Source organism: Cuculus canorus, chromosome 2 (assembly GCF_017976375.1).
Source record: "Cuculus canorus isolate bCucCan1 chromosome 2, bCucCan1.pri, whole genome shotgun sequence".
Lineage (NCBI taxonomy): Eukaryota > Metazoa > Chordata > Aves > Cuculiformes > Cuculidae > Cuculus > Cuculus canorus.
The window spans coordinates 86,248,071-86,260,218 of record NC_071402.1 but is presented as its reverse complement, the minus strand read 5'-3'; the positions used below and the strand labels follow the sequence as shown (position 1 = coordinate 86,260,218).

Below are 12,148 nucleotides of genomic sequence, written 5' to 3'. Positions count from 1 at the left end.
TAGTTCAGCAAAATTTAATATATTCATAGTGTTTCATTAGTTTAGTGAAACTTTGTGTTGGAATAGATTTAGAGGTTCACGAATTTTAATCCCCTTTAATCCTTCACTTTTTCTAAAATATCGCTTTTCTCACTAATACAAATATGTCTGTTTTCTAACGTACTTTTGTACTACTTCTGCATGAACTCTCATTATGTCTTCTAATATCAGCAAAGCCATCGTTGACGAGGTTTGGAGTAGAAAACAAAGATAATGGGCCTATGCTCTGTTAGAGGTTTTTTTTTTAATGAGATGTTAAAAGCAAGGTTGCAATTATGAAATGGTCTCTCACAGCACTTCTAAAAGAATATGGGGATAAAAACCTGGAAGAATAACATCTAATTTGTTTGCATCCTGTCTGCTGATGTGCGATTTATTCTCTGTGTTTCTGTATGGTGCTGTTTGTCCATTTAACCTTCAGAAATGGCAGCAGAGAGGAAGCAAGTTCACTGTGCTGAAGAAAAGAAGCATAACCTAGCTACTCCTCTCTCATAACTGTCAGTGAAGGAACAATTGTGATGAAGGCTTAAACAAGGGGTTCTTTTGTCCTTGTTGTGCTTAGACCTATATGAACAGCTGCGTAACTAAGTGACAAAACTCAAAGGCAGTGGCATCTAAGTAGAGAGAAAGAGTTTGGTTTTGAGTGATCCCAAGGCCACACATTTCACACAGACCCTGCTATAAGCTTACTGAAAGCTTTTCTCTCTTTCACACTTGAGAGTCAGATTATTTCTATTTCAGTATCTAAGATCAGAAACATTTAAATAGGAAAATATTCTCTGTAATTTTTAAAAGGTATTGATTATAATTTGCATATTGAGTGTTGACTTTTGTTTCATATTCTGTTAATCATATTTTGCTGCTTTCATTCTCAGAGGAGTTGTGTAGCCAGGTTGCTTTTTTGAGGAGGACGGGAATGGGAGAAAGTCCTCGTTTGTAATGTTTAAAAAGGGGACAACCAATGAACAGCTTTTGCGAAGATAAAAACTTTTCAAATTGGCTTTCTGCAAACACCGCAAAAAGAGATAAACTTAAATTATAGTACTTTAAGTTCTGGTTTAGAGAACAACATTCTGCCTGCTACAATTCCTCCGCGTGTTTTTCTTTAGATTTTTTTGTCCTAATCCCTTTTATTGGAAGTGCTGTGGAGAGAACCTTTTCTCTTCATTTTTCTTCTCTCTATATATTTTTTTTAAACCTCTCATCATGAACTAACTTTTTTTTTCTTTTTTTTTTTTTGGCTGGGGAGACGTAACTTTATGTTTAGTCATCATGTCCAAAGGGAAGCTAATAAGCAATTTTCTCTTGGAAAATGTTCCTCCAGCCGAATATCAAAGTTTTAAGTAAGTTTTTGTTTTTCTAGAATAGATTGGACGTATGGCCACCTGATGAGGCTTTGCTTATCCACGCAGAAAATTATTCCTGTGAACAGTCCTACCAAGGTGGTTTGAAGGGTGAAAGCTTTGTTCTTGACATAAGTTTTTTGTTTTGTGAATAGTGGGAGCTGTTTCTGTAACTCTGAAACTCATCTTTGAGAAACTCACAATGCTAAATTAGAGGTTTTGAGATGCAGGTAACTAGAAGTAATGGCCTTTTTCTGAAACCTAAGACAAGCAGAAAAAATTGGCCTCATCCAGCAGATTGCAAAGTGAGAATAAACAGGCACATAACAAAGCAGCTTGCCGGGTAATGGATAAAATGTTTACTTGGAGACAAACTGTGCACCTTTAGCTGAGTTTTTAAATATGTTAGATAAGTGATCAAGAACTTTGTAAGCAGCATGTCTTCTACAGTGATGTGCAATTACTCATTTTCTGCATTTTCAAAGGTGAAGCAAAAGTTGCCTCCTTCTGCACTGTCCTTTTTAAGTATAAAAAGAACTTCTGTTTTGAAGTGTAAAAAGGACGAAAGTCTCCTCATTATACAATACTCTACTCATCATTTTACACATCAGACTAGGCGCCTTTTCTAAGAGTAGCATGACAGATTTTTTAATGCTGTTTAGTCGGTATGATTGAATGGGTCTAATAATGGTTTCACTTGCGTTGGGAAATTAGAGCGGTAAACTGATTTTAGTGAACTCTTCAGGCATGTGGGAGCTTGGAAGTCAGAATACTAATCCTGATTTCATTTCCAGTGTGATGTTTAACCAAAGAACGTTGTTTTAAGTTCTCAGAAATAGTCAAACTGTAAATTTCCTTACTTGTTAAATGAAAATAAAAAGAATTCCCTTTTTATTTTTTTGTTGGGAGAGATAAGTCAATTAGCTTTGTTTCAGTCATTGTCATTGCCTAATGTGTATTATAATATTAATGATCAATTTTGTGTGCATTTTAATATGCCTGGAATACTGCTCCTTCGAGGTTCCTGGGTAGTGAGGGCTAGAGGCAATAAATTTTTCAGGGAGCTGTTGTCAATTAAGTATGTTTTGTTTTCTCTCCTAGAAACCCAGCTCAGTTCGTATTGATCAACTGGACCGTGAACAGTTCAATCCTGATGTAATTACTTTCCCCATTATTGTCCACTTCGGGATACGACCTGCTCAACTCAGTTATGCTGGAGATCCTCAGTAAGATGCTTTTCCTTCCATGTTTCATTCAGATACTCATTACTGTTGTCATTTCTGGCTTAGAAAGAATTTGTTTTTCTGTTTAATAAGCTTAGTGTTTATGGCATTGGACACTGGCTCTTTTAAGTTAGGGAATGTAAGTTATAACTATTTTTTGTGGCATAAGTCAGGATCTAGTGAAGTAAATGTGCATGTATGTACAGTATGAAATTTCTCAACCTGAGAACAGCTCTTCTAGGTCAGACCAAAGGTTCTTCAAGCTCTACATTACTTGTCTGAGAGGCCAGTTGCAGTTTTTTAGAGAAAGAATAGTGTAATAGGAAGGCAGAGAGGGAGAAATGCTTGCCCAGGCTTCCGAAGGTCTGTAGCGTATGAGCTTCTGTGTTAAAGTATGTGTTTAGATAATTTTTAAAAATCTAAAATCACTTTTTGAATCTTTTTATGCTACTGTCAGGGAGAAGATTCCAAGTAATCACTTCTGCAGTACTATTGTGCATCATAACAAAGCTGGTGAGGGGGCTGGAGAACAATTCTTACGAGGAGCGGCTGAGAGAGCTGGGGTTGTTTAGCCTGGAGAAGAGGAGGCTGAGGGGAGACCTTATTACTCTCTACAACTACCTGAAAGGAGGTTGTGGAGAGGAGGGAGCTGGCCTCTTCTCCCAAGTGACAGAGGACAGGACAAGAGGGAATGGCCTGAAGCTCCGTCAGGGGAGGTTCAGGTTGGATATCAGAAAAACATTCTTCACAGTAAGAGTCATTGGGTACTGGAACAGGCTGCCCAGGGAGGTGGTCGAGTCGCCTTCCCTGGAGGTGTTTAAGGAACGGGTGGATGAAGTGCTGAGGGACATGGTTTAGGGAGTGTTAGGAATGGTTGGACTCGATGATCCAATGGGTCCTTTCCAACCTTGTGATTCTGTGATTCTGTGATATGAAAAAGAACTAACTTTTGTTTCAGAGCTGCTACTTGATCATTTAATTAAATGCTCTTAAGGTCTTTCATCTAATAATCAAGAATATAGCCATTTTCTGTTTACTTTCTTCATGACATTTATGTTTCTTGCACTCTGCCATATCCTACTTAGTTGTCTCTTTTTATGCCTTCAAGAATCAAGTCTACATACTGTTTCGTAGCCTGGAAGCTGTTGCATCCGTGCTACTTTTCTCTGTTACTTTTATGTCCTTGTAGAGATTGGGAGGAGTGCAGTGAAAGAGTGGAGAGGGAAGTTCAAGCAAAGCAAGAAATACTGTTTCACTGTGGATCATATACTAGCATAAAAGTGATTACTGCATTTTGTTCACAATTTTTTTTCTTAATTCATGACAATTTCAGGGAACTCTTCCAGTGATTTGGAGATCTGTTTTCTGAATGATGACAGACAGAATAGAGCCCATCCCTTGTGTGTTTATGGTTAAGGTTGTCCTTTTCCTCATGCATGTTTCTCCAGTGTCTTTTAAGGACGTTGAATTTTGAGGCCCAATCACTCACATGTACATTTATGACAGACATATTCTTCTACAGCTTTTAGGTTTAACATGTTGGGAAGTGGTAAGAGGAAGTGCTTATCCAGATAAAAACATTTCCTTTTGGCTTTGAACGTGGCTTGTAATCTTCCTTGTCTTTTAGTTTCCTTATCCATAAAAAGAAAATAATTAGACCAAATAATATAAGAACCATCCCTATTTTGATGCTGAATTTCTTAATGTTTGTGAAGTTTTAGTACATTGAATTGAAAACTATATAAAGATACGAAAATTATTATTCCCACACTTTTTATTTTTAACTTTCTTTAAAATTTCCATGGCTTCTTTTGGGGTTTTGTTTTTGGTTTTTGTTTTTTTTTTTTCCCCAGAGCTGCTTACAGAACTTAGGCATGCTTCTTCTTTATCAAAGTAACAAAGCAGTTTTTGTGAAAGACCTCTGTAATGCCGTTGTAAATCTCAGACCTAACTCTGATGTATGTGTGAAATAGGTGATGCCCAGAAAAGTTTTTCCTATAGTGTGTCTTTTTTTTAATGATGTTCCAATCCAGACTATTTGCTACTGTAATCTGCTTATTAATTCTCAAACTTAATTGCAATAACAGACCTGGCTCCACCCATATTAATATTAGTAATAAAACATATGTTATATATTGTAGTTTTAGATTCTTATTTTTGAGGTGGAACCTTCTTGTGTCACTTGTTTATGTTTTCTGGTTGGTTGATTTGTTCATTTGCTCATTTTTCTTCTTTGGATGGGGGTTTGTCAGAAATAGATGTGCAGTTCTGCAGGCTGCGGAAATGTGGAGAGCAGAGCATAAGAAAAATGTATGGATTGACCATTTCAGTTGTGTTTATAAACTCAAAAAATTGTCAGCATCTTTTCAGACAGAGTATATGTTTAAGAATGCTGCAGAGAAATAGCTATGGAAAAAATGCCAATAAGGAAATATCTGTTTGTATACCTGAAAATGTGAGATGCTAGGAAGATTATGAAATAGTAAAAGAGCTGCTGTTTCATTTACTGCTTTGCCACTAATGTGGTAACTTCCTGCTGTGCTGAGATGGATCATCTTTTATAATGTAAATATAATCCAGACTAAATTACTTGGGTAAACTTTTGTCTGTCCTCTGATTCCTTGCTTCCTATTAGAAGCCTGGTCTTATGGGTGTTCTTGAAAAAACTGTACAGAGCTGATTCTATTTTGAAGATAGCATTGTTTTTTAAGGACACAATGTTGTGATTTTCTTGGTAGCTCCTACCATAGTAACTTTTGAACCTGTTGATCTGTTGCAGCTGAGTGTAACGGTGGGTTATTGTGTAGAAATGGAATGAGTTCTTACAAGTTTTGTGAAAATCCCTGCTAGATTGCAGAGAGACTCCCTCTGAGGAAAAAGTATATGGTTATTGAAGTTCACATGCAATTAGACACCTCCAAAATATGAAAAGGCTAGATGATTGGAATAAAACAGAAACCTTAAATATATGCTAACCACAGAGAAGGGCTTGGCTTACTGTTTCCGTTCAGCACAGAGTAACAGGGAATGAAACTTCCATTTCACTGTTCACAGGATGCCTTTCTGTTGTGCATGACTTGTAAAGCTTTTCCTTATGTGCTTCACTGAAATTTTTCAGCCAGTATAAGGACAGACACTTCTTGGGAAAGGTTACTGCTGTATTTTGGTGAGTGATAGGTAAACCCTGTGGAGAAGAGGGATTTTTCACCTACCTGAATTGAGATGTCATGCTGTGGTAATGTTTATGTACAACTGAGATAAAGTTAATTTTCATCCCAGCAGATGCTGTTTTTCAGGGTTAGTGTGAGAAGAGTATAGATAATAAACTGATGTTTGTAGAGTTGTTACTAAGAAATCAAGGATTTTTCAGTTTCTCATGTTTTGATAATGTACAAGTACAGAACCAGGACAGCTAACTCAAACTGGCCAACAGAATATTCCATATTATAACATCATGCTCAGTATAAAAATGAGAATTTGCCCGGGGTGTGGCAGGCAATATGGGTTTCGCATTTGGTGCTCTGCTTGCTGTGATCTCTGTGCTTGTTGCTGTCTCCGCACTCACTGAAATCAATGCTTGGGATGGGCTAGTCACTGGGCGGTAAGCAGTTGTATTTTTAAATATTCTTTATATTATTATTTTCAACATCACCAATCTTCATCATTTTCCTTTTCTTATTCTATTAAAACTGTTTTTATCTCAAACCACAACTTTTCCTTTCCTTTACCATTCTCTTCCCCATCCCATCAGGTGGGGAGGGGTGAGAGAGTGGCTGCGTACTGTTTAGCTGCCAGCTAAGGCCTAAATTATGAGAGCAAGTCTTTTCAGCTTGCAGAGGTGGTCCTTTGGAGAGGACGGATGGGTATCTGAGAGACCTGGGTTCTGCCCAGAGCTTTGCTTTTCGCAAGTGCCTCCTCTGTGCTGCTGTGTCCACCCTGCTGGAACAACTGCAGAGACATTGTCACTTCTCTTGGAAAATGCTTTCAGATTTTTTTCTGTAGTAAAAAAGATGCTTGTAGACAATCTGTATGTATATGGGTGCTTTATTAGTAGTTAGTATTCATAAGGACAGTGAGAAACTCTTGATGTTTTGACCACAATATTTGTTTTCTGGTTTTGTCCTTCAGATACCAAAAGCTGTGGAAGAGTTATGTGAAGCTACGTCATCTGCTGGCTAATAGTCCCAAAGTCAAACAGGCTGATAAACAGAAATTGTCACAAAGAGAGGTATGCTGAGCTTTCCTATAACTGATAATTGAGCATGGTAGTTCAGGTTGGAAATAAAGCCATATAACAACCATGTTTAGGGAAACAGCAAAATTACTTCACAAAAGATTTTCTTTTCAGGCTGTTAACAATGATTTTATTTTTGTCTTTGCTTGTTAGTGAATGGATTTTTTTTTTCTTTTTTTCAACTGTCAAACTCCTGCAAGTTTTTTACCCAATTATAGAAATGATCGTTATAGAATCATAACTTCTTTATAGCCTTTGCCATTAATGGTTTCAAGAATTAGCATAGAGAAGGACTTTTTATTTCAGAGTGCACTTTTAACTGGCTCATAATTTTAAACATTTCTCGTCTGAGATAAAAACTGCCATGCTTGTGCATGATTTTAAAGTGTAATTTACTGGGCAGTTTTAGTGACACTCCTTAAAATCTTTGAGTCAAAATCATCTGGTTGATGTTATTTTCAGTAATCTTTAATGACAAATGAGGTTATTTGTTGAATTTTTGTCTTCTCTCTCTTTCCCCCGCACCTCCCCAAGTGATGAGCAATAAGCATTTCCTAAGTGCAGATGCTCACCCAATTGGGAATTAAAATCAGAAAAATAAACCCACCCAAATATAGACTAAAGCAACCTGCTCTCAGGTATCTATTTTTTTAAGATCTACACTCTAAGCAAGCAGAAGGGAAGATCATTGTTTTTTGGACATCTTTTTGTTAGGGGCTGATGGACGACTTATTTGTACAATCGTAGTGGATTGGATGTAGGGGGGTGATTGTGTTTTGCTTCAAAAGATGAAAGCCTCCTTTGGTATTTATCACTTACTGTGTGGTGTGCTGATTTTCTGTTTCTAGGCTGTATTATCTGGGATAATGGGCTTATCAGGTAGTTGTCTGCCGTCTGAGAGGCTTACAGGCCTGAAGCAGAAGCTTTATACGAGGATAATCTATGCATTTTGCCAATTAATGTGTCAGTAACCTAGAATGAGCTCTAGGGCTACACTGGACTGGTACATGGGCTTTTAAAGATTATTATTCATATATTATGACTAACAGTGGGGTGCCCCTGAGCGAGTCAGCCTGAAAGTACAGCTAGGTTTAGCGGACACTGTAGTACCTGTTTCAGAAAGCACCAGATGACACAGCTTCAAAATGCAAATTTTAGACAATGCAAAAGGGATACAGTGCTGTAAGCTTCTCCATTCCTTTTGCCATCAGTCATTCGCTACTATGAGATTGTGTGATGTTACTGTTTGTGACAAGGTCATGCTTGGGGGCTTGATTCCTCTAACCTAACTTCAAGCATTTACAGCAGGTGCATAAATTGGGACCTGAAGGCTCACTTTGAAGTCAGTGGAGAGAGAAATGCGTTTTTGAAGCCATTTATCCCCTTCATTGAATATAAAAGGAGACAGGGCTAACTAGCCTCCTACCCTAGACACCTTAGTATTGAGATGTCTGAGGTTTGATGAATCTGCATCTGGGTAGATGCACCTCTTGGAACCACTGTGTGAGTCTCTGCCGAACAGGAGACAGAGCCCATTCCTGCCCAGACGTGCTCACTGGCTTCAGACTGGAAGCTAGGAAGAGATGGCTTTGAGCAAGTGCTCTGTAGTGGAAAGAAGGAGAGGGTGGAGGGGAAACTTTTTTGTTTAAAAAGTTTCGTGCACTGAAGAAGGAAGATCACTGAGGGAGTCTTTGCCATCAGTGCATGCTGTTTGGGGAGCTTGCATAACCCAGAGGCTTTGTAGTATTGCAACCAGGACATCCTGATCCAGGAATGATTTCTTTCAGCTGGTATTCTTTCCTTCCATTTTTGCAGAAAATATTTTCTTTTAATGATTCTGGAAGAACCTTTTAATGATTCTGTCACTTTCATATTTTCTGGAGAGAAACCAACTGTTTACACAACACTAAACATCCAGTGGTCAAGGCAAACCAGTTTTTTTTTTTTTAAAAAAAATATTTAATTGAAACAATATCGGTAATTGTCACCATAACAGGCTTGAAGACTAGTCAACACTGACGTCTTTCCCAGACCGAGTGCACTGACAGTGTTGAACAGGAACTAGTCTGTTTTACTCCCACTAAATGCTTCAAACTAGAAGTAGTCCTGGTGACGGTCTTGAATTAAGAACTTGTTTTTCTTTCATTATTAGGACCTTAACTTGCTTACTTAAGAATCATCTTGGATGCGTGAGTTGGGCTGGTTTATTCTGCCATTTGCAGTAAAAAGTGTAGTCAACTTTGTTCTCAGTCTACCAAAGTCCTCTGTCTACATTGTATTCCAATGCATCCACCACGATCTGCAGCTGGTAGTTACAGGATTTGGACTAGTCTTAGAAACTGCTCACTGAAACCAAACCTTAACCGCGTATTGTGAACGCAATCGTGTGTGCCTTGGTACTGCTTTGTTGTAGAAAGTTCTTCACAGGAGTTGTGCTCCCTCTCCCTGTCTAGGAAGCGCTGCAGAAAATTCGTCAGAAGAACACAATGAGACGTGAAGTGACTGTTGAGTTGAGTAGCCAGGGATTCTGGAAAACAGGAATACGCTCTGATGTCTGCCAGGTAACCAAACCTCAGAGATGTCTGATATATTTTCTTTCTTGATAGCTGCCATTTACCTTTTGCAAAGTTGACTGTCTTTCTAGGCTGAAGAACCAAATAGAAATGAATAAATTTGCCTCAGTAAGATCTATTGATTTAGGGAATTATTCGAGTGTCCTATCCACTCCATCCACACACACAAAAAAGTTATTTCAAAATTTTAGTTTTCTTGCCACTGGTTAGTTAGCACAGGTAACTAGCACTGGTAAGTTAGTGGTAGGAATAGCCAGCTTGAGGCTGGAAGTTAGTGAAATGTTGAGTCTAATGTGATACTGCAAGCCTTCTTCATCCATCAGCTGGGCTGATTTTCAGAATTTTAATATATTTTTATATTTAGATTTTTTTTTTAATTTTAACAATTTTACAGTGCAGAGTGAAGAAGTATCTTTTTACTTGAAAGAAAAGAAATAAAAAAACAACCCACCATGACTAACTTTGGGGTTAAAACGGGTGATCCTCTGTAGGAAGATATCTTTCAGATACTGTTTTGTACGCATGACATCTCACAGCTACAGACCTCTGCCAGATCCTATTGTGAAGCAGTTGGCAGCCACCAACTTTGTGCTACAAGAAAAATAAGTGCATTTTTTATATATTATTGTATTAGTAAAATTCAAGTAGTTAAAACAGCCAAATAAATATACTAAAGATATACTAGCATCAATTTTTTTAGCTGTTGCTTTGAAGATGTTATTTAAGAATTAATTGCTTACAGTTTAATATTAACTTAACGGTGTGAAGTATAAACTTCAGCGGTTGCTAGGCAAAGATATAGGTAGAAATCTCATTGTATCCAAGAAGTCTGGGAAGGCCAAAGGGGAAATTTGAACTGGAGAGAAATGCTAATAAGTAAAACTGCTTTTCCTGTGTCTGAAACACTTCTTGTGATTTTACTATTGCTTCTGAAGTCGAAGAAAGAGAATAGTGGAACAGTATCTTCTCACATAGCTGAGGAAAATTACATCCCTTTTCTAATTTTTTGTTGCATCTGTTTTTACAGGTTAAGTAAACAGTTTAAATTCCTAATTTAGGAGCTTTGAAACACTTCAGTGTTATTCGTAATGTATTCTGTGATTCATCTCTTAATGTCTTCATGGATATTCCTGTTCTGTTTTGTTGTTGAAGGACAGCAAAACACCAAAGAATGATGAAAGTAAATCTGTTTCATGTTTTTGTGCCCATCTGCAGCCGTAACATCTAAATCAGCTGATTCTGGTATGAAGGTTCTTTGATTTGATTTCTTTGAGAGGCCAAGAGTAGGCAAAATGTATGTCTGTAAAATGAAAGATTGCTGCTGTTTCTAGATGCTTTTTTTCCAGATTAAAGAAGACTAAAACTAAATACACATAAATCAACTCTGTGGGCAGACCTAAAGTGCAGTGATTTAAAATTAATGCTTTTAAAAGCATTGTAGTTTAGAAGACTGAAACTCTTTTAAGTCACTCTAATAGCTTATAGTTGCTCTAAGTTCCATGTAGCAGTAATGGCGCAGGTCTTTGCAGTCTCAGAAATGAACCACTTGCAGAGGGAGGAAAAAGGGTGAGTGAAATGTTCCAAAAGTGTAAAATGGCTGTGTCTGCCAGGCTCGTTTGAAGTTATCCTGTAGGTGAGCTGTATCACTTGGCCACTAAGTTGGGCAGTACTTACTATTTAGTCTGGCAGGATGGGGCCATGCTGAAAAGATACCATCCACTCCCCCATTATTGCCTGCATTGTTGCTGGTCTGTCATGAACAGCTGTTCAGGTTGAGGAGAGAAATGATGCGTTTCAAAATATTTCAGCTTATCTGGTAGTTCTTAGTAGCTTTGGGTCAGGACAGTCTGCCAGCCTGGAGTATGGTAGCACTAGCTTGAGAGAGCCTGTGCTTTGCCATGCAAGCGAAAGCAAGATGAGAACATGCAGCACTGTTAAAATCACATATATTTAAAAACAGGAAAAAAAAGTAACTTGTATGTTTATAACCAGATGTAATTACTAACGTCACCCCTGGATTACTCCAGGAGATAACTCCTGTGGCTGTATGGTTTCAGAAGGCTTTTTTTTTTTTTTTTAAATCACTAGACATTCTTTAGGGTAATACAACTTTTAAAATATATATTTTATTTTCTTATAAAGAGGTACATTCATAAAACATCAGAAACATCAAATAGCTATAATCCAACATGACACGCTTTAATTGAATCAATCAAGTATTTAGTACCATGAAAGTTGCACTTTGTCAATATAATTGCAAGAATCAAATTAAAGGCCTTTGTGCTTCCAGGGAGATGTCAATTCCTCATTCACTGCACTACAACTGATAAAGATCTGAAACTTTATAGTTCAGTCTTCAAACTTATGGCCACATGTATTTGTGTAAAGAATATTCAAACTTGCTTGAGGGACTCTCTGACTAGTATAGTGGAACATACAGGCAGGGAAGCAGGTGGCTGCTCTTCTCCAAAGTAACAAGTGATAGGACGAGAGGAAATGACTTTAGGCTGCATCAGGGGAGGTTTAGACTGGATATTAGGAAAAATTTCTTTACCACAAAAGGGTTGTCAAGCATTGGAAGAGGTTGCACGGGGAAGTAGTGGAGTCACCATCCATGTAGGTATTTAAGAGATGTGTAGATGTAGTGCTTATAGACACAATTTAATCGTGGTTTGGCAGTGTCAGGTTTACAGTTTGGCTTGATGATCTTAAAGGCCTTTCCCAAACTAAATAATT

General features: G+C 37.7%; 1 protein-coding gene across 1 annotated transcript in view; it reads left to right on the top strand.

Moving 5' to 3' along the window:
• DROSHA (drosha ribonuclease III) overlaps positions 1-12,148 on the top strand; it is a 77,070-nt gene that overhangs the window by 28,220 nt on the left and 36,702 nt on the right. The window contains exons 14-16 of the mRNA XM_054057385.1: positions 2,484-2,608; positions 6,734-6,833; positions 9,293-9,400. Coding sequence (XP_053913360.1) covers positions 2,484-2,608; positions 6,734-6,833; positions 9,293-9,400 — 333 coding nt within the window. The remainder of the gene's footprint in view (positions 1-2,483; positions 2,609-6,733; positions 6,834-9,292; positions 9,401-12,148) is intronic.